The 23,936-nt window shown below is 39.8% G+C and overlaps 1 protein-coding gene across 3 annotated transcripts in view; it reads right to left on the bottom strand.

Moving 5' to 3' along the window:
* Window positions 1-23,936, bottom strand: part of FRMPD4 (FERM and PDZ domain containing 4) — a 294,130-nt gene that overhangs the window by 66,151 nt on the left and 204,043 nt on the right. For all 3 annotated transcript variants that reach the window (XM_071748140.1, XM_071748122.1, XM_071748132.1), the window contains exon 3: window positions 128-288. In XM_071748140.1, the coding sequence (XP_071604241.1) occupies window positions 128-288 (161 nt within the window). The remainder of the gene's footprint in view (window positions 1-127; window positions 289-23,936) is intronic.

The following is a 23,936-nucleotide window of genomic DNA, read 5'->3' as shown; positions in this document are numbered from 1 at the left end:
AGGGAAACTAATCAGTAACAAAGGCTTAAAATCCTACCCAGTATTTGTGATTACTTTATCTGCCTAAGTATTCTAACAGTTGTAACTGTCCCAAGTTTGATTCTGGGGTCAGGTGGGGAAAACATACCTGGTGTTACTGAGCGTACAACAACTGGCTTTTCACTACCAGCCACAAACCCAAATCCTAGCACAGGATCCCTCCTCATTTCCACTTTCCGAGGGGCTGGAGGGGTTATTTGGCAGCTCTCTATTCGAGGGTCTTCAAATGTGGCTGATTGTGTCATGTGACTGTGAAAGAAAATAAAAGATGGAAAAAGGAAAAAATCATTAAAACATGATTTTGTGGTATCTACTTGAGCCAAGCAATTTCTGCAACAATGAGATGAATACCTGAAATGCTCTCACTATAGGAACTAAAGCATCAACTTAATAATTTTCTATTGGATTTTCTTATACATAAAGCAATAATGCTGCTGGCAGGTCTCAAGAACCAATCAATAGTATCAACTGATAAAGAAGTCTCTCTTTGACAGCATACATTTAATCATACCCCATATGTGAAAGAAAAATAACCCAGCAATGAAGTCAGTGTCATCGGTGCTTGAACTTTTCATCCTTCATTTTTTGGAAGGGAAAAATGATAGAGAGACCTACTCATACCGTAAAACATAACAATTAGGAGTCTGCCAGCCTTTTTCAAGAAGATAGGACACATTAAAGTTTGGTTTTCTAAAATGTTAAGCATGTTTCCAAATCTGAGTACCCTCAGATACCCTAACTACCTACGGTGCAGGTAACAGCTCTATGTTTACTACTTGGGTAAATTCTTAGAAGTAATTTCAAACTGTTCCTGGAAAAAAATTTAAAAAAAAAAAACCCAAAACAGATAGTAAAAAAAATCATGGTAAGCAGCAATTACTGAAATAGTTTCCGCTGGAATGTTATGATGAAGCTTACTTATTGTAAATAGAAGAAAAAATTCTCATGGTTGGAGGGAACGATCTTAATTTTTCTAGCAGAAAATAAAAAGGTTAAGAGCTATCCAACATCATGCATCCATGAAAGAGATCACAGTTTAAAAGCGTGGAGACCTCTAAATTAACATTAATAAACACTGAAATATGACTGATGTTGTATGCAGAGACTGAACTGGAACATACTTTGTGTTTACCACCCAATGCCTGGAGCTCCCTGCTGAATCACAGCTACCAACTCCTAGTGAGGTTTAGACAGACAATAAAACCACTCCAGTGCCACAGACTTCCAAAGGCCATAAATTGAACTCAGGTGCTTCAGGAAATCTAGTCACCACTGCACCTGGTTATCTTAGCATAAAGACAGACTACAGCTCATGACATCAGGTAATTAAGTCTTGACTTAGCTCAGACAGTATTTGTTGAAAGCTGCCTGAATGAGAGCTAACTATTTTTTTTTATTTTATTTTATTTTTAAATCTTCAAGAGACTGTAAATCTGCAGGTGCTGAACTAACTCCAGCTCGGTGGTTAAATGCAGTAGCTGAATAGAGCCAAGTCCCAACTCCATCTGCAGGGAGGATCCTGTGCTGACAAGGGTCTAGATGCCCAACCCAAGAACACCACAGAGGACATCACGGAGGCTAATATCACTATACAAGTAGGCAGTATCAGCAGTTTAAAAGTTGGTCTCCTCATTAATAATTAACAATATGAAAAACAAATGTTTTTCCGTATCCTTGACATCACATGTAACGTTATAACATGAGAGTTAGCAGACATCCCATGAGACCAGAATTGTTGCTCTCTCCTCTCTTTTTTCACCCTTCAAATACAAGTCCCTGAAGAACTCCAGACAAGTGGTCCATAAGATGAAAGGCATTATTCAGACATCTGTTTTCAGCATGAATGTTGAGGAAAAAACTTCTCTGATCTTTCCCCAATCCATATACCTGGGGCATGACATCAGTTTTCATTCTCACCATGGTTTGCTTTTATAGCTGAAATACAGGGCAGCAGCAAAATCACAGTAACCTCTCAGTAGAAGTTAATTCCTGTGACTGGATTTGTCTAGAGCTTTTTATTCAAACAACTTCTTTATGCCTATCACTAGATTCAGTCTGACTAAGTGTAAAATACTTCCTTCTCATGCATCTGATCACAGGTAGCAGATGCTACATCCTTATAAAAATAGGAGGGAATCTGTCTGCTCTCCTAGTACCTGTATAAAGTCAATTCAGCAAAGAAAATAAAGTTTCTTTTACAATCTGATATTTCATTCTTCTGCTGCTCCTATTCTCCAGTTTTTGTCAATTAATTCTAAATAATTGTATATTACACTATTCCAAAGAATTGCTAGAAAATCCAGAGAGCTTTACTTAGCCTCTTTATGAAATCAGTCCTCAAGATCTCCTAGCCACTCTCCTCCCCATCAACTCTTATTTGTGATTTGAGCTTCTAGATATTCAACCATTGTGTCTTTTAAATGTGACAGTTTCTGAGGTGTCGCTGATATTTCTGAAACTATTTATTTCAACTTGTAAACTTTGCTTTGGTAGAGAATACAAAACTCTGCATTTCTCCCTTCTTTAAGGTGACAGCCTCACCAACCTTCCCATGAAGTTACGATGTTCTATTTAATAACTTTTTCCTAACATCTGCTTCTATTTCTGTAATTGGGCCACTATGAACTGACACTGTCTCCAAAGTAGAAATGCAGCATGGACTTTCAAGCAACTTGAAAATACCACTTGACCCTTTGAGAAATACTACTCTGCCATCGTACGTCTTCTCTCTTCAAGCACTCATGTAGTCTGGTTTAAAAACTAAATCATGAAGAGGAAAAAAAAAAACAACAACCCAACACAAACCCAAAGCCCAATAACCCACCAACAGCTGCACTTCAGATAACAAATTGCAAGAGCAGAGAGAGAGATGTGCTCAAAAGAGCAGCTCTGCTAGCAGATGCCTCACTCCAGCCACTGCATTGGCTTTTACTGAGAATCTGCAGCAGCAGCAGCAGTTATTCAAAGTCTAAGCAAGATGATCAGCAAGGAGCAGTTCATCATGATTTTGAGTGGCACAGCAGGTTTTATTGATTTTTAAGGTTATCCACCTTCAAATATATCAACTAAAAAGGTTCTGCATCTCATGCTTCCCCAGCTTCCTGCATCAGATATTCTTGTATCACTCAATATGCTGGAAAGGTATTTCAAGAGAGGAGCAAGATACATTAATATCATCCCAGAAGAGATTAGATGACTACTCAAAGCTGTGTGTGATGTTTGACAAAGCCTCTTCCTCCTGTGGCTGGATCATTATTGAAATGCCAGTTGTAGTATCATAGTTCAAGATTAATTTGAATTTTCCATTAATTAGAGGTATTTTATCTCCATCTCGGCTATGGAAAATACAGACTCCTGAAGAATAACTATGCTAAGACATTATACCTTAGGATTTATTTTTCAGGAGGCAAAATGGAAGAAAAGTAAAAAGGCAAGGATTTTAAGTATGAACTGCTGTTTCCACATAGCCAAACACGAGCTGCCCTTAGATCGCCTTGAAAAGATACTGATTTCCAACCATTTTCAATGACTGAGATGAGTCCCTGCTTTACAAAGGACTGCCTTTTCTGATGTACTCTTATTGTGAGCAGTAGGAGACAGCTGTCAGGAGGGTAATTCTTAGAGAGTTTCTTGAACAGAGATTTTATAGAGCAACATCTTGGAAGAGATAAGCTACCAGATATGGAAAATCATAGCAGCAGTGCAATTCCAAGTGTTTATGCTCAAAAGCTCTCTGTGGCAACTACTGAACTCAAAAGAGAGGGTAACAAGGAAAACAAGAGAGAAATCATCAGAGCATGCCTGCATTGATACACAGAGAAGCATGGAGGCACTGCAGGGTGGCATAATATTGGTGTGCACATTTATCCCCAGAGGGCCCTAGAGTGAGGGAAGGAGGAAGAAAATCAGGAAAGAAAAGTACCTTGGGAAACAATGACCTGCTGCAACAAACACAAACAAATTGTGTTTGCAGTTTCTATCTGCAAACACAATTCAGTTGCCCAGGATGCTATGGGAGCCTAATGTAACAAGGGTGTGCCTGGATTAATGCTCAAGGAAGTCAAAGGTAGGGTTTAAGGCTGGCACTTTGAACCTTCGCATCATTAGATTCATAATTATTAACTTGGTAACACTTTCTATGGAAACTGCCTTTAGTATTTTCCTCATTCAAATTACACACTGAATAGCCAAAGAAATATCTACAAGGACTGTAATTAAAATGAGAGCTTGATTTGATAGTGCACATTAGAAATTAAAAGCAAAGTATTGGTGCACAATGCATTTTCAGCCTTTGGATTTTGATGTGTCATTCCCTGACACTGAGGGATTAGTGGGTTAATTGTGAGAGGTTTGTCTATGAAAGGTAAGAAAAGCATGTCCTTAGCAGGCTGAAAATAGTTATGCAGGAGTTTGCAGTTCCACAGGACAATGTTTAGGGGGTCTAACTCTTTTAGGAAACCCAAAATTATGACATGAATGCAGCAACCCTGGTTATGATAAACATTATTTTGGAAATATGTCACAAAAGCACCCGAACAACTTTAGCTCCATCCTGCAAAGGCATCCAAAAGTCATACCTCAAGGTGAGTTTAACACAGCTGCACATCCAAAACCAATAAAATTGTAATCAAATGGACGTTGCATTTTATCACGAAAGCATGGAGAAAACATTTTGTGTTCCATTTTGTATTTCTGCATTGCAGCTTGTTTCAGTGACTTCAAAGGTTAATATTTTTTCTCAATTTTGAGGGTTTTAATCCTTCACTTTTAAATGGTTACAATATCTCTGCTATACAGATTGATTTAACTATAAAACAGACTCTGCTTTGACTTAAGACACAGCAGGTGTAACCCTGGTCAATGATGGAGAAGAGTTTGTGGAAATGTCAAACCACTCATGGGCTGATGAGTGGGAGAGGGGGGATGAGGATAAGGACTTTTTACTGAAGGTTTAATTCAGGAATAAAAAAATACTTAAAATTGTTAAATACTGTTAAAATCAATAATTCAGAGGGGTTGGAGGATCTGATTTGTTGACTGCAATTGTGATTTTCAGAAAGACCTATGCAAGTTAATGACATCACAGAAACTTTCATTTACAATTGGCCATCTAAATCCCTGAGACCACCAACCTTTGCCCATCCCACTCCAAAACTTCCTTTATTTATCTTAAATAGTGTCTAAATAAGACAAATAATCTTCTTCCTTCCTTCTCTCCTCAAGCTCCTGGCAGCTCTCAGTGTACCTCAAGTTAATTTATTTCCTCCAAGAAATCCCATAAGAATTATTAAGAACTAGGACACAAGTATCAAAATCATGCAGCAGCTGTATTTGTCTTCTACTTTGAAATGGTATTTCAGGAAAAAAGTGCCCAAATAATTACTACATTGCTAAGTAAAATAGCTGCTTCTACAGAGAAGCTGATGGCTTGAGAAACTGCTCCATTTAGCAGCAAACCAGAATTGCTCACAGTTCCAGAATTCTTTTTGGACATACTCAACAGATGAAAGTTTTCAGCTGTTCAAAAAGGAGTTAACTTTTAACACTTCAATAAAATGCTGCCTACATTTTCACTGTTTTTCTGTAGGTGTGTATGTTAAGAAGTCAATAGCACAGGCATAAAGTACAACTGAGATGCCTGCCTGCCTGCCTTCCTCCCTCCCCTCCCTTTCTTCCCTTCTTTCATTCCTTTCTTTCTTTCTTTCCTTCCTTCCTTCTTTCCTTCTTTCTTTCTTCATAAGCTTCTTCAGCAGTTAAATCCTCTAAAGTCGGGTCATTTTATAGCACCCTAGAAAATGTTTGGCATATGCCATCTGGATGAACATATGGCAAAAATGTAATTAGAAACAAAAAAGATTTGCCGGTTTCAGAAGTTGGTGACAGCTTTTTTGATAAAATTGGATACAGGGAGATCTGACACAAAAAAAAACCCCAAAAAACCCCAAATCCACTCTTCCTCCAAGATGTACAATCTAAACCAAATGAGGTGAAGCTAGATTTCAGTGAAAAAAACTGATGTAAATATAAATTTAGAGGAATAAAATGATTTATGCTAAGCTTCAGGCAGGCACTGGGAAAAATATACTGAAAGCATTACAATGACAATTAGCACTCTCATATTGTGAACATTACATGTGTAATACATGAAAGATTCTACATTCTGCATGAACTGTATATGAATGCTATATACCGGGATGAACTTCTATACTTTAATCCCACAAAAACATGGAAATAAGTGCCAAGCACCAACTGCAGATTAGCAATTGTTTGTTTTGAGTTTTGTATCTACAGATTGCCAGAGAGGTTCCCTTTTATTTTTCTTCTCCCAGGATGGCCATAAGCATTTCCAGAGCTCTATTCACAATGAACGTGGAGCTTCTTGCCAGCTGTATTGGGATGGGACTTTTCAGGCACCAGCTAAATAGCACAAATTGCATGTAAGTATCTCAGTGAAAATTAGCCATGATGAAAAAAAGGGCTGCAGAGGGTGGGAAGGAAAGATACCCTGCAGAGAGGATTTATGAATATCATAAGATGAGTTACAGAACAAAAAAACAAAAAACAAAAAGGGAAAAAAAATTAAAATAAATAAGGTTTTCAACACTTAAATACACTAGGGGAAAAAATATCAAAGGAGAAGCTCTAACAGAGGAAGAAAATAGGAGCTCCCAGCATCACTGGCCACCTGAATAGTGGAAATGACTTTCCTGTAAGCAGGGCGATGCCAGCCTGTCTTTCTTACTGCCTGAAATGCAGCCTACATCAGTGCACCAATGATGAGTATGTCAAAATAGCACTCATGCACATGTGGCATATAATTCATGCTTGACAGACTCCCTCCAGCCCTGCAACATGGAATTATGCTGCTGCACAAAGAATGGCACTTCTGCACCTTCTCCCACTCGGGTGACACTGCCTTCAGCAGAGGTACTCCTGGTTTCAGAGCCTGTAAGTTGAATCATAGAACCATAGAATCATAAAATTGGCTGGGTTGGAAGGGACCTCAGAGATCATCAAGTCCAACCCTTGATCCACTACCGCTGTAGTTACCAGACCATGGCACTGAGTGCCACATCCAGTCTCTTTTTAAATATCTCCAGGGATGGAGAATCCACCACTTCCCTGGGCAGCCCATTCCAATGTCTGATCACCCTCTCAGTAAAGAAATTCTTTCTAATGTCCAACCTAAACCTCCTCTGGCACAACTTGAGACCGTGCCCTCTTGTCTTGCTGAGAGTTGCCTGGGAAAAGAGACCAACTCCCCCCTGGCTACCCCCTCCTTTCAGGGAGTTGTAGAGAGTGATGAGGTCTCCCCTGAGCCTCCTCTTCTCCAGGCTGAACAGCCCCAGCTCCCTCAGCCTCTCCTCATAGGATCTGTGCTCGAGTCCCTTCACCAGCCTGGTTGTCCTCCTTTGGACCTGCTCCAGGACCTCGATATCCTTCCTGAACTGAGGGGCCCAGAACTGGACACAGGACTCGAGGTGTGGCCTCACCAGGGCTGAGTACAGGGGCAGAATCACTTCCTTGGACCTGCTGGCCACGCTGTTCCTGAAGGAGATTCAGGGGCCCCCTCTGTCAGCTTGAGCAGCTTTTCAAAGCCAAAGGAAACTCACAAATTATCCGTATCTATGAGATGGGGTTGGGCAACACTATGGACAAAGAGCCAACTGCTACAAGCAATTGGAGGGCAAGCCCTGTGCTGGGGCTCTGCAGGCATGGGGTACTCCTACTGCAGGAGGGAGCAAGGCAGCAGAAATGTCTGGGACTTCCATTAGCTGGTTATGCCAAGGGCCACAAATGCACCACCCAGCGGGGCCTTGCCTTTTCCTGGAATAGAGATTTAGGACTCCACCAATTCCCTGGCATTTCCTTCCTGGAAGGAGCCTTTCAGTGAATTGGCTCTCGCATCTGCAGCATGGGCTGGTGGGATGGCTCAGGGAGGCAGGGTGTTTGGCCACCTGCCTGGCTAAGGTCCTTCAAGAAGGAAATGGTGTGAGATGTTTTTGGTAGAAATCAAGAATTACTGGCTCTCCTTCAAGGCAGGAATTTCTAACACTTACTGGGGCAGGATCTGAAATATAGCTTGTTTGGGTTTTTTTCCCCACAAAAGGCATTTTCCTTTATGTGGTCTAAGCAACTCCATTTAGGATAATGAACTACAAAGATGAGCTGAAATGTAGCTTTTCATTACCTTCTGTGCATGCATCAATAAATCCAGTTGAAACTAAAGACACAGCAAGGAAAAAAAGATTTACTGAACTGCAAATACACAATAAATTAATTTGGGCTGGAAGTGTCCTCCAGAAAACACAATGAGTGATTCCTATTCATCCTACTTTTGAGAGGTTTGATGTTATCCCCATCGACAGCTATCTGTTAGCTCCTGCCTAGCCCAGCAGTGCATCAAACAGCACAGATCTGCTCCGTGGGCCATCAGTGTTCCTCGTCTTGTGAGGAAAAGGAGCTGCCATCTCCAACTTAACATGAATAATTTGTCCGACTCAAACGTTAAAAAAAGAAAGGGGGAGGAGAAACACCATGGAAAGAGCTTTTTAAGGTGCTGATTAGATTAGAAAAGCTCCTGACTAAAGAAATCTGGTCTGGTGCAATGCTGGAGGCTGTCTCCAACATGTACGTCACTGAAAATGCTACATGTGGGTACCCTGATAACGTGGTAAGAAGACTGAAACCAGATTTTATGTATTCACTGTAAACCCCTGGTACAGCTGGGTTTGGCATGAACAAACAGGTGAAATACCAAAGCCCCTGCTTCAGCATCACTGTATCTGACTAACCCCTGGAAACTCAATACAGTTATGAACTCTAAGTTCATAACTTACTGAAGGAAGTACTTATAACAAAAGTAAAACCCATTTGTTTCTCCTTTGAACTTAAATTTTCCTCATTCCTTCAGCAACTGAATGGATGAGCAGGTCAAAGAAAGGGCTCTGAATTATCTACTCATATTCTTCATTTTCAGTTTACACTGGAGGGCTCCTGAACCAAAGCCAGCCTTTCTGGTGGCTCCACATCAACCCAACATATAATTTATTGCCTCTTCAGCAAAAATCAGCCTTGTTCAGGTGGAAACTAAACATCAGCTGGAAACAGCAATTGGGTGGAAGAATAAAAGTTCAGGGATATAAACTACTACATCATTCTGATGGGTACAGCTCTCTGCATTCAGAAACAGGCTGGAGAGTTGACTTCAACAAAGGGCAACACAGCAACCGAGTTACAAATTGGAGTTCCTCTGAGTTCAGGGGCACATGAAGTAGCAATTTGTACATCAGTACAAGGAGCTGTTACCAATTTACCAAGATGGGCATGAATTCTCTTCCTTGGAAAATCAAACACAGGGAAACTCAGAAAGCTACTGTGCTTTTGTGAAGCACAACTTTGGCACTGAAGCAATGAATGCAAGAAAAAGCTTTTCACTCTCTGGTGATTAGACAGAAGTAAGTTTATGTAAAGTGAAAGCGATCTACAAGCAACCAAGGTGTATATAATAATCTTAAAAGATTTATATAATAACTCACAAAAGCCCCAAAATCAAGCTTTTACATTCTGTAACTAAGTTTTCACAGTCAGTCTTCAAAGCAAATCTTCTAATTCTGTGACAATTCTAGAAAAGGCCTCCAGGACAGAGGAAAAAGAGAAATCACCTCTTTCTTCTCCCTTTCTTTGAACAGCATTCAAATTGAGAGGATTACTCTTCTTGACTGCTGTTTTGGGAGTGTGCCATTACAACTCCTCAGCAAATGCAAAATGAGAGGAGAACTTAATTGAAATAATCTACAATGACAGATTGCACTGATGAGAAGTGAGGCTGCCAGATAGAGCTGTCACAGAAAGATTAAACTTGTGATACGGAAAGAGGAAAAAATCAGATGTGTTTGATAATTTTTCCCCTGATAGATTATTTGCTATACTTCAACATGACTGAATGATTTTTCTGGGCTTACTTTTTCTTTTCAAACTATGTTGCTAACCTTTCTAAGTGTGAGCACTTCTAGTAACCACAGGGTATTTTATATGCCTTAAAACAGGGGTGCTGCTATCATATTTCAGTTACATTATATTCAAGAAGCTTTTGCTATTACCTGTATGTAATTGCTATTTATCTATATATGAAAAAAAATTCCTAACTACTAATCCATTATGTTTGACAGTATTTATATAAATATTATCAAGGACATTATACATGGTAATGATGTACAAGAAACATTACCTCCTTGCATTCATAACTGCCAGCGAGCTTCCTCAGGAGGTAAAGGAGCTAAAAGGCAACATTTGACATTTCTAAACAGACCTCTTGAGGTTAAACTGGGTTGACAGCAGCTCTAGGGATGCCAATTCAGATAGAAACATCCTACATACAGGTAAAGAAGAAGGTCAAACACAAGTGTCATTGAAAAGAAAAAAAGCCTCAGAAATTATAATGAAAGTTTCACCTAGGCTGATCAGCATGTCAGATCTCTCTATTCATCCCCATAAGTCCCAATTCACTATCAACAGATGGTGAAAGCTCTTAATAATGCAGGCAAACCAAATGTGCCAAAATGGGAGTTCAGACACCGTGGAACATCTTTAGTGAAATACTCAGATTTCAAAGCATAGAAAAGTGAAAGAAAATGCCACATTAGGGACGCAAAAAGGAGAAGGGTGTCTATCTAGATGAAGCTGGAATGCTCTGTCCCAGACAGTGGCTGCATCAATAGAACAGAACAAACACTGATCACAAAATGCTACATGCAAAACACAGGAAATTACTGAAATAATTGAGTCGCTTAATAATTAGCCAATGTCTAACTGAACTTTAGAAAATTACTAATACACTATATATATATATATATATGAGATTATTGATACATTTTAATACAAATATTTATTAGTTGATCCACCACCATAGCCAAACTTGCTCTTTTTAGCATTTTATAGCAAGATCATAATTTTAGCTGAAGTTCCTGTGAAGTCGAAGACACTGGGATTGTGGTCTTTACCAAAAGAGAAAATAAAACCTAGAGGCTCTGACATAAACGAAGAAATTAATAGCCAAAGGGAGATGTATTACTCTTGTCTGCATAGTGACAATCACAGACCAGCATCTCATCAGCAAAGCAAAATTATTAAACCAGAGAAAAAAAGGTATATAGAGACATTTACCATTATAATGCATCCTTTTGCTCTTCTACTATTCTTCACCTACCACTAGTATTTTTTAACTTTAAGACAAATTTACCATTTTGAGAAAAACGTAACAAATTACTGAACTAAGGAATGAATCTTTTCTGCAGTATAAACAGCACATATTGCTTCCTGACTTTCGTTTTTTTGCTATTGTAAATAATGCAGAGGAGAGCTTTACAGGGCTTCTAAATAGGCATTTAATTTGATGAGGCAGAAATATGAAGATTTTAATACAGCATTTTTACATTTTAAAAAGAGCACATAAAACTCAAGCTTAATTATCATTGCCTTATAATTGGCACAATCTTACGAAAAGGCAGTCTTTATACATATTTTATAGCAACCTTCCAGTATCTAGAGGGGGCCAACAAGAAAGCTGGGGTAGGGCTTTTTACATAGGTGTGTAGTGAGAGGACAAGGGGAAATAGTTTCAAACTTGAATAAGGGAGATTTAGGTTGGATTTTAGGAAAAAAATATTTAATTTGAGGATGGTGAGACACTGGCACAGGTTGCCCAAGGAAGTTGTGGTGCTCCCTCCCTGGCAGTGTTCAAGGCCAGGTTGAATGGGGCTTTGAGCAACCTGGTCTGGTGGGAGGTGTCCCTGCATGGGGATTGGAACTAAATTATCTTTAAGATCATTTCCAACCCAAACCATTCTATGATGATTCTATAATAATTTTTTTTTTTTGTCTTCTTTTTTTAAGGAAAAACAACACTAGTGCATTTCTCACATTAAATATAGAGTCTGACACAAAGATTTTAGAGACTCGCAGACAACAAGTAAAATTAAAAGAAAATTTTGGTCATGGACACTACATGTATTTTCAGTCTACTATAACGGAAGATACAAACTTTAATCTCTCTTTCTGTACACATACTGGTCAAATTCACAAAACAGGCCAAGGAAATAAGCCCTTATGTTCTGAAATTTGATGGTTTCTAACTTCTTAAGAACAAGGAGAGAGCTGAGCCCCTGGCTTAGAATGTGAAGTGTTCATCTGCAGGCTCAGGCTGCTCTATGGTACAGGGTTAAACAGAATAGAGTGTTATTTGGCAGCCTTATTATTTTCAGCAAGGCTTCAAAAAAACAAACAAACAAACAAACAAACCCCCCCCCCCCAAAAAAAAAACCCATTAAAACCAATCCCCACAAAGCCTGCAAAACTAAAACAGAACATAAAATAAGAGTCCTGAAATTTTTGTTTAATTGTTTAAATATAAAAATTGTATTGCTTAAATATCCTCTGTTACAAGGTTTTACTCCACAGTAGTAGCTAAATTCAGGCTTATGCAATCCCCCCTCTACTACCAGGATGGTCTCTACTACCAGAATAAATCAATTTTATAGGAAACATTCCAGTGAAGAAGTCCCCAATTTGCCTCATCTCAATTAAGCAGGGTATTATTCTATAATAACATTTTATAGTTAGATCACAGTTTCTGGCCCAAAGCACTTTAATTTACCCATAACATCACTGAAACATAATGGCCTTTAAAACACATTTATATTGCACGGCATAGCATGGAGAAAAACATTAAATTCTGCACAACTGTATCAGTTAAACCCTTGACTCATTATAAAATACATTGTTGTCTCATTTTAGTGTTCACACAAAACATATGGAACTTTAGTTTTGAATGTATGCCATAAAAGTGTAAAGAACATTTCCACCAAGGAATGAAAAGTTGTGCCCATCTTGCCAAATGAGGTCTGAGCCTGCTGCTCTGAGGGGATCAGAGGCCTGTATTTTCGTTTACATGGCATAGAAACTGATACCAGACCATCCTAAGACACTTCATCTGAAATGGGATGAATAAACTTCATCAGTTCATCAATAAACTTCAGTTTCAATCACACATTTCAGGAGAACTGCTCTAAGCCCACAGTCTCTGATGGACTCTTGCATTAAACCAGCAGCAGCTCCAGGACAACACTGATTTCATTCCAGTAGGACATCCTCTATTTAGCCTAGATAAAAGGGAGAAAATCTTTACAATGAGAGTGGTGAAACACCTGAACAGGTTGCCCAGAGAGGTGGTAGATGCCCCATCCCTGCAAACATTCAGGGTCAGGCTGGACAGTGCCCTGAGCAACCTGATCTGGTTGAAGATGTTTCTGCTCACTGCAGGGTGGTTGAACTAGGTGACCTGTAAAGGTTTCTTCCATGGTATTATTTTAATTTCAGAGCTCAGCCTGAGGTCTTAACACCTTCAGGCCACCCTGTACCCTAACTACAGGGATATGCACAGGCTTACCACCCACCCTTCTGTCCTTATGCTTCACCATTCCCCGGCAGCATCCACTGGCCAGCACCTTCCCAAACCACACTGACTTCACAGTGCTCAGTTCCTCCTTCAGCTTTGTGGTTAAACACCACAAACTTGGCAACATCCCTATACATGCACATATCATATCTTTGCCAGCATCTCCAGAAAATATTCACTTCTTGGTCATGACACAGCCTACATATCAAAAGAAATGACTTTCTGGATATATACACTAAATCAATTTTGGATAGAATAAGAGCTCAGCATATGTAGGAAGAACATATTCCTCAAAAGAAAATCACCCCTTTGCATCTTTTAGTTATTCAGACAACCAACATTTGTTTTTCCGATCACATAAAGTGTAGTCTATAAATGGAACCAATTTTCATCATTTAATCATATAGCCTTTTTATTTAACAAAATATGCAAATCAAATTCTTATTATTCCTGAAACCGAGAACTCAGAAAGATTAATTAGAGAAGTTTTACTCAGTTCTGACAAGTAGTTTAACTTCAAAAACGATATAATTCACATTTGGGAGTGAGGGAGAAAACATCTATCACATAACATCTGGAAATAAAATTATTCTCCAAGTTCTGTTTTGAAACAGTAGTCATACATTCTCACAACTGGTTTAAAACAACTGGAGCTAATAAAAAACAAAGCTCACTCTACTATTTTCTAAACTTAATTAAAACATCTGGCAAGAGAAAATAACAATTCTTTTCCAGCAATAGATAAGTAACCTACTCCCTGTTCTATCAAAATCTTCATAAACATAAAATCTTCCACTGATGGTGGAAATCACATTCATTCTCTTGTAGGACACGGTTTAGACTACAATCTTTGGTGTGGAAAAAATAAGATCCACTAAAGCACCAGCAATTCAGGGCATATTCAGTCTGATAATTATAGTTTTGCTATTGGTGAAATAGCAGGAAAAAATAATCTATGTTTTAGAGTAAGTCCCATTTCAGCTTCTGCACCCACAATCTCTAGAGTTATGTAGTTTATTATATTGCCAGTTGCAGGAAGTGTATTTCTACCTCCTGATTTTGGCTTGATTCAAATACTTGAAGCTCAAAACAAACCAGAAAAAATTGCAACTGCAGGACAAATAGAAACTATCCTACAATAAATCTTCCTGTTACACTTCATCAATGAAATTCCTTATCTTCTGGTCTCCTAAGAGAGAAGAATAGGGAAAAGAAAACACTTCTTAAATAGCCTGTACGTTTTTATCTTTAAAATATTGGTAGATGCCTTGCAACAATTCAGTCAGGTGCAAAAGAATAAACCCATCCTTGTTAGGGGAACCACTAGGAGTGTCTTGGGGAAAAGAAACAAACAAAATCCAAGCACCAGACCACAGGCCATACATATATAATCTTTGAAGTGAGATGGGAGAGAAGCTGGGAGAGAAAAAAAAAAAAGATAGTAAGGAACATGAACACCCCAAGTCCAGGGTGACTTTTTTTCACAATCAAACTGTGCAACAACAGGAAAAATGGAAAGGAGAGTTGGCAGAGATGAAATAAGAGGAAAAGCCACTCATTTGCAGACCCCTCAATTTCTCTTAATTGTTTGTAGAATGGGAAAAGTATTGCTACTGCCAAGAGAAAATTCAGTCAAACTTCTGGATTTCTCCAGAACTCTCCATCTTATACCTGTCACTCTACAGAGTGTCAGTGCAGGAGACATTACGAAGAAAACTTTCTAGTAACCTCCATAACTTCCAGCCTCCTCCCAGAGACTTACAAAAACTCACTTGTTCTTCTACCAGGATGCTTTCTTAGACCTCAGTGATAATGTCAATCAACATTTAATCCCTTTTGAGTCCACTGGCAGCCTGACTTAGAGCAACACCTGAGTGAAACTCCGCTGAGGCAAAACAAAGGCAGTGTCTGCAGGAAGCAGAGAAACATCAGGAGGCTTTGGCAACTGTTATTATCTCACCATCCATCAAACACTGCTGTCTTCAGCCTGCTCAATCAACCTCCATTCCCTGTACTTCTGATCATACTGAAGAGACACTCCCAACTGAAATGTAGGTGAGGCACTGTAAACTCACTAGAATAAGACTGAAATAGTTTCTAACTTTAAAGGGATCGAAATATTGCAGCACAGACAAGCCCAGGTAGAGCCACTTGTAAGGATCCCAGTGTATAACCAACCAGTGGCATCCTCTTTCCTCATGGCTACAATGGCTCATCTACCGTAGAGCCTAGGTCCTTGGAGGAAAAGCTGTCATTAATCCAGCCCTTAAGCTGCATACATGTTGCCAGATGAAATAAAACACAAGCATGAACTGAATGCTTTCTTGGAAGAACAAAACCTGTCTCTTCCTCTTAGATTTCTTCATAGCTGAAACTAAAGGCAATCAGAAGGCTGGGTTTTAATTTAGATTTTGCACAGCTCTTGTAATATTGAAGCTGAAATGCAGTTTCCAGATTTAACAGCCATGCACAAACCTACATTTGATTTGCTGTTAGGGTAAAACCAATCCCTTGGGCAGAAACAATGTGGCATGTTCTGGTTGAGAAAATCTGCACATCCAGTGCAAGCACTCGACTGGTTCTTGCTTTGCCTGTGTGTTCCTTCCTGGATCTTCAGGCAAGTCTATACTTCCAGTGTTACTCCTAGGAGATATTTAAATCAGTCAGACTGGAAGCATTTAATTGGCTTTCTAAATCATGATTCAGACTCTCTTACTGAGAGAGTAGCGGAGGGACCAGAAGGGAAGGAGAAAGGAAAGGAAATTTGGAGCAGCTAACCCTTTCTGCCAGTGGAAGGCTGCTACAATAGCTGACCAGGCTCTTGCAGTTACAAAATATGGAGCATTTGGGATTCAGAGCAGACACCTCTCTGCAGCAAAATTAGCTATTCATCTCCATTCTTCTGTATATAAATGAGCAAACAAGTTACAGCCCAAGTGTCTGTCTGCATGGTCTGCTTAGTAATTCTGAATGCAGGACTACCCAGTGCACAGACATACAGAATTAATGTTGAAAATACCCTGGCAGTCAGTTATTACTACTGATAAATATTCAACTGGGTAACAGACTCTACTGTGAAACTAAAGAAATAAAAGGGATGGATTTTGAGCTAGGAAGACTTGTCCTCTAAAACAGAAAGCCTGAATTCTTCAACAGGTATAGATAAGGGACAGCTAAAGATTGATCAGAAGAAACTTCAGAGCCGATAAGACTACAAAGCAAGGAGATCCATCATACAAATATGAATTAATAAAGTTTACCTTCTGTGATTGCTGTATCATATGGATGATGCTACTGGGTAGAGCAGAAAGCAATACAGGCAGTATTTACTAAATAAGGTAAAGTGCTGTCTTCAATTTAATATAACTGCATTTTTTAAACAGTCGTATTTGGATTTTTTGTATAATAATAATCTCGTGTAAGTACATTCTCTGCTTCAATCAGAAAAAAGCAAGGCTTGATGTAGTACTTTGCCCTTCCTGATTTTGGACAAGACTCTGAAAGCTCAACTTTGACAGAAGTAAGTGCTTTCATTCTGTGCCAAAACAGTGAAATCACGGACAAAAAGCCTTGTCTCAAGAAAGAAAACATTCTTCATCCCAAATTATTTGCAGTCTTAAAAGAACACAGAGAAGACCTATTTCATGGTATCTGCAAAGGCCATAAACAGAAAATGAAGATCCAGCACGCAGCTCTCATCATCATACAGGGTTCCACATTTCTCAATTATGCCATGATCAGACAGACTGGATCACAGTGTTTCTACAAGAGGGAATGAACTCACGAGGATGAGTTCAGAGGACCATGTCAGCATTCAAATCCAGCTGTCCAGGATATGACAAGGTAGGGAGCTCCCCTACATGCTGCCTACATGAGTTTGAATGCCAGCACATAGTGCATGTAGAACCAAGTTTGAAACCAAAGTGCATGGTGTGCTCCAAGGCTCAACATTAAGTCTGGTACAGCGGGTGCTTCATGTCCTTGGCTCCAGCAGCAAGGTCTCAGAGTCTTTTCCAATTAGGGCTGAGATCTTACTAAGTGGGAGCTACGTCCCAAGTGGTGGGGATGCACACCCACTAAGGAGAAGCTCAAGACAAGCAACTTTTGACTCAGCTCTGTCTTCTGCTGGGAGAAACCTCTAAAATTATTTTTATGTTTATCTAAGCATCATTCAGCAAAGCACAGCAGGTTCCTAGTCCATTCAGCTCCAGGAGCAAAGCTCAGTTGCACCTGTAGAAACCAGAGGAGCACAGACACTGGCATGTACTCTGAGCAAGTACCCAAAGTTCAACAGCCTGACTGCCTGATCACCTTCCACAGAGTGTTCAGTTTATTATGAAAGAACTTCTTCAAGGATGCTCTATAAAGTGACACTAAGTTTGTCACCCTCTAAGCCAGCTACCGGTACACTAAAATGCATGCTGCTTCACAGCAAGGCTGTATTATTTAGGCAGAAATCGTATCTTTTCCAAGAACAGCAGTAAATAAGAAAAAAAAGAAGTTTCTAGGCACAAAAATTACTTCCCACTTTGTCTCATAAGAAGTTATTAGAGCAATTTATGCAGTGGAAAAACAGGCAAGCTTCTAACTAGAAGATCTTGTTCCCCAAATGCATAGCTTTGGTTTGGTTTGGTTTTTCCAAACTACCTCTGTCATCCCAGAGAAAGATACTACCTTTGTTATCAAGGACTGCCTGACTGCTATTTCTAGACACATCACAGGAACAAAAACACTACCAGCACAAATTTATTCACTGTTGCTCAGGCTAGGCTTTTCTGACTCACTGTTTTTAATGCACTGGATACTGGATAATATACTGGATTTAGACTTATCCTGTCTTATCTTAGATAAGCGAAATTCAACCATAAATATCAGAAGTTATCAGCTGAGAAGTATTGTTTGGCTGCTCTGCTCAGTAAATCAGCTACAGATCATAATAAATCATACATGGAAAGATGAAGCTTTTTCCTTTGGAGCTTTGGGATAGATGTAGCTTCTACACCCCTTTGCTTTGAAACCCACAGGGATACAAATGATTTGGTTACTTTCACATACCAAAACTGTAAAATGCTGCCACCTTGCTCACAGCAATCAGAAGCAGAGAGCCATATTTTGGATCTCCTCTTTAAATTGATAGGTAACCAGAAAGTATTTTCAATGACACAGAAATTTCCACAGAGAAGTCCTGCTGAATTGCTGATGTTTATCAGAAGCATGGTATAACTAACTAATCATGAGACTAAATGCAGAGCCAACACATGCCTGCCTATCTTAAAAGAATTTTTAAGGTTTTCTAAGCAACTTTAAAGCAATAATTCATTATAACAATAAGGTGCCGAGCAAGATACAATGGCACATAAATCAAGCTGGAGAATAAGCCCATTCACTGTCTCTCTGCCATTCAGATGATAAATCTCTCCTTTAAGCACACCTGCCTCTGTCAGGGCTGCTCTTCTCAGCTGCCAAAGCCTTTGAGATGGCCACAGTGGTTGCCATGCAATTTTTGACCACTGTAAAACCTCAAAAGCAGTGGGCTAATAACATTACACATCACACATTCTGTAAGATTCAATGACAACATAGTGCATCTTTTCAAGTTCACACTGCATTCGTTTAAAGTCTCCTTTATGAAGCTTTGAAAGGAAATAATATCTTCAGCACGGGTGCTCTAGGAAACAGAAGCTCTCCTTTGGCAAAAAATAGCTTCAATCAGCTGGATTACTGACAAAAAAAAATGGATATTCATATGTAATTTGAATACGTAGCACACATTAATACAATTAATAAGTATTTTATTTTCACTGAAATTGGAGCTTAACTATGACAGAAGTGTTGTCCAAGAACTTGCTTATTTTTTATTCCCCTAGTATTTCTCTACAGATAATCAGTCTTGTTCTGAAAATGGAGTAAAAACCTCCCAGTATCCTCCACCTCCCTGTTACACATTTCCAAATCATAGGCAAGCAATACTGGCCTGAGAACATTTCTGTCACTATGGTAATACTAATAAATTAATTATGCCAGAGGCTGTTCTCTGGTGCTGAGAGCAAGCAGCACAGAATGGACTGTGCCAATGTTATTACTGCACTGTAGTTCCCACTGCATTTATTCTCTTAATCTCTGTAACTACAGGTGCCATGTCCAGAAAGCCTTGTGGGGAGAGACCACAACCCATGACAACACCAGCCTATGACCAGGATGTATTTGGGAAAATGTTAAGTTGCACATGCTAAAAACACATGTCGAGGACCATTGTAATAATTTGGCTGTTTGGCCCCATCAAGTTCTCATTCTTGGAAACATCTTGCAGTACTGCTTAACTTACAGAAGCTTCCAACTTAACAGTGTCTACAGCAACAGGATCTTGTTGAGAGAGTCTGTTGCAGGGTTAGTGTAAATTCCTGGATAACAACAATAAAAGCTTTGGTAACTGAAGTTTTGGGGTGTTAAATCTTACATAATCCTGTGTCTTATTCTACAGGCAACATTAGTAGATGTATCAGAGGCAGAAAGATCTATAAACATGACCCTTTAAACACAATTTCTACACAGGAAGCCTTGCACTATAAAATTTCTGGAAGATGGGAAGGTGTATCAGGGAAGTTACAAAATCACAGAGAAACTGAAGCTGGAAAGGACTTTTTAAGATCATCTAGTCCAACCTCCTTCTGAAGCTGGGTCACCAGCCAGCTGAGTTATGAATACCTCTAAGGATGAAGGCTCCACCACCTCTGTAAGCAATGTGTTCCAGTGTTTTACACATAAAGAATGTGTCTTGATTTGTTCAGATGTGATCACATGTGCTCTAATTTGTGGCCATTTTCTCTTCCCCTGCCAGGGCTCCTCTTCTTCATTGCCTCTCATCAGTTATTTATATACATTGATAAGATTCCCCCCGAGAGCCTTCTCCAGGCTGAAGGGTCACAGCTCTCTCACCCTTTTATCATATGACAGTCTCATAATTATCTTTGTGGTCCTGCACTGGACTCACTCCAATAAGTCCATTATCTCTCTTGTACTGGAGACTGGTCTTGAACTGGACCCTATGTTCTTGATGTAGCCTCACCAGTGCTGAGCAGAGGGAAAGGATTACCTCCCTCAGCCTGCTGGCAATACTCTCAGAATGCAACCTCAGACACTGTTGGTTCCCTTTGACATGGGACAGCCTTTCTGGTGACCAGCAGGACCCCTCTGGTGTCCCCAGCCCCTCTTCTGCCAAGCAGCTTCCTACTGGTCAGCCCCAAGTCTGTACTGGTGCATAGGACCTTGCGTTTTCCCCTCTTGAACTTCATGAGGCTCCCGTGTTCCCATTTCTCCAGGAACCTCTTTAAAGGTCCCTCTAAACAGCATCACACCCAGCTAGTGTAGCAACTGCCCCTCACAGTTTCTTTCATCCTCTGCAGGCTTGCTGAGAGTGCACTCTACCTCATGCTCCAGGTCATTACTGCAGATGTTATACTACACTAGACTCAGTATCCACCCCTGCAGTACTACACCAATGACTGACCTCCAATTGAATTTCTGCCACTGGACTTAGCCATTCAGCCCCTTTTCTCTCTAATTTTCTCTCTAATTTTCAGCCCTCTCTCCCTCCAGGTCACTGTACTCAAGACACCTTCTGAACTTCACATTTCTAACTGGCCTTTCTGTGTTAAGTATAACATCCAGCAAAGCATCTCCTCCCACATCACCCATGCCACAAACCTGTTTCTTCGTGCTGCACACCAGGAGGTATCTGGCTGTTTCACATCCCCTGTGAGGACCACTGTGTCTGAATGTGGGTCTGCTTCCACTTGTCTGAAGGTCTCACCAAGTACTTCCTGATGAAGTGGCCTACCACAGACACTCAGTACAGCATCACCCATGTTGGTCTACCTGTCAATCCTTATCACAAGCTCTGAGCTGGCTCATGCCTCCATTCTCACAGGACAGCTCCTTCCTTCCCAGCTGCTCTTTCAGATAAGGGATGACTCCCTCACCTCCTCAGCCTGTCTCCAAACAGCCTGTACCCCACCACTGCAGCACTCCAGTTCTGTGAGCTATTCCAATGTGTCTCTGTGACACCAGTCAGATTATAACCCTGTAGCTGAACACACACACACTCAGACATGCACAATCCTGTTTGTTTACCATGCAGAGGGAATCAGTGTGTGAGTGGAAGGCACACAGGACTGGACAGGACATTTCAGAGAGGCACCCAAGCATGCTGACTCCTCAGAAAGCACATGGAGCTTCCCACATAAAGGCTGTCCCACAGGTGTTTTCTTTTTACATGCCCACACTTCAGGTGATTCTATGTCAGATTTGTGCTATTGATGACAATGGCCTTTCTGTTCCCATCACCCCAGGTCCTTGGTATGTCTGTGATGTCCACCACTTCGACTGTGAGGAACCTCTGCAATCTTTTCTACTTAAAGCTTTTATTACCAGGTTACCCAGCAAAGTTTTCTTTGACTCCTAAGCATGTGCTGCTAACCATATGTCTGGGGCTAGATGCAAACATGAGGCTGGATGGACTTCTGGTCTGAGCAGCAAAGTTGTACTGACACTCAGAGACACAGCTGAGCATGATAAAGGCATATTTTTTTCCTAGGCAAAACTCAAAATTTATATTGCAAAAATCTGCTTCATACCAAATTCAAAAATGCCTTTGAGCAATCTACAATGAAAACAGAGATTTCATGCTTTGGCTCACAGGTACCGGGTAATAAATTTCTGAGGTTAAACAAAAAAATCTACTCATTATTTATAAATACAGCCTTGCTGCAAATGCAGAGCATTCTGGTATCTAATAATGTTTTCATCTCTTATGTTAGATGCACATTTTCAAAATAGCTTACATTACGCTGTATATGCCAAGTAACCCAGCCCAGAGTATTTTTACAAAATAAACAGAACTGAATGGAAAAAGACACATAATAAAGATTAAATACGAGACAGTGTATGAGCAACACATTATAGGTCAGATGAGGTTTTGTAGAAATTTACTTTTATAGTTAGCCACCTCAAAGAAAGGCCATGATTTTTGTATATATACATAAATATGTATATGAACAGAAATCAGATATGGGATATATGACTTGATTTCCCTAAAGAAAGGTACAATACTGGCAACAAAAGGTATGTGCTTGTAAGCCATTTAGCCATTAGCTATATACTTGGACCCAGAATAAGAAAAAATAATAACTGTATAATAAGTATTATTCATGTTTACCTTGATTAAGATATGCTTGACCACAGATCAAGTTTTTCAGATGTCTAGGGACAAGTGCTTCTCTTCCTAGGATAGAAACTAAACACTTCACACTTTCATGAGCTCTGAACAACCCTATAAAGTACACATACAGAATTAGTGGTTACCCCACTAACCCAACAAAGGTGAAAAATGAAAAAATAAGAAGAGTTTAGGGTTAAAAGAAGACTTATACAACATTAATTTTGAAAAAAAAAATTGTTTGGGAGGTATAGGTGGAATAAATAATTGAATTATAAGCAATTTGCACAAGAAATTAAACCCGAGATCTTTTAATGCAACTCAGTAGAACATTTACTGTCTGTTGTAAGGTAGTTAATTTTTGCAACTGCTAATCATTTCAGACTCCTCTAAAAGGTGGGGTTTTGTTCCACTTCACTGAATGGAAAAATAATTATTTAATCTCCAAAAAGAACATCTGAAGCACTGTGTTGAAGACCCAGGGCTTATTCTGTGGGAAAGAAGGTTTCTCTAGAGATGAGAACAGATTTTATTGCATTTCCACATTTGCTACACATTTTTCTTGATTTATCAGTATCCGTAAGAATGAACCAGATGCTCTCTGCCTCCTAATATTCCCCACAGGAGAGTAGAAAAGAGAGGATAACAAACCCTCAGTTTTCCCATAAATCCAGAGTCCTGGAAATCAATGATCCAGTCCTGCTCTATCTGCTGTGGCTTTTGGTACAGACTGTGATCTTGGTAAAGTGTTCTCCCAAGAATCAACAGGTGAGGATCCAAAAACTCAAGATCACCAGAGAAGAAAGTTGCCTGGGTCTCAGACTAGACTCATACTTGTCCAGGAAAAGCAATCTCAGAGACTGGAAAAACAGCTTTTTCCTCAGCTTTCCAGGGTCGGGGCACCAAGCAAGCTTCCACAGTATTGGAGGAACACCTGCTTAGCATAAGGCTGTATGGTAAAATCCACTGGTTGAGCCTCATTAAAACATTACCCACAGGGAAGCTGAAGTAAGGGCAAATGACTCATCTGACAAGTGTTGTACTTGGTCCCACCTCTGCTTCAGTGAGCACTTCATTCATCTTTATGCAACATGGAAGAGTGCCATCATGACCAGGAACATCAAGTGCTGGGTGATCTACTATGGAAAACAGGAATGCTCACCAGGCAGAGGACAGAACTGGCCAACACGAAGGCATGAATCACTTTGAAAAGGAAAACACAGCTTC

Source organism: Heliangelus exortis, chromosome 1 (assembly GCF_036169615.1).
Source record: "Heliangelus exortis chromosome 1, bHelExo1.hap1, whole genome shotgun sequence".
NCBI classification, from domain to species: domain Eukaryota; kingdom Metazoa; phylum Chordata; class Aves; order Apodiformes; family Trochilidae; genus Heliangelus; species Heliangelus exortis.
This window is presented reverse-complemented; position numbering and strand designations above follow the sequence as displayed.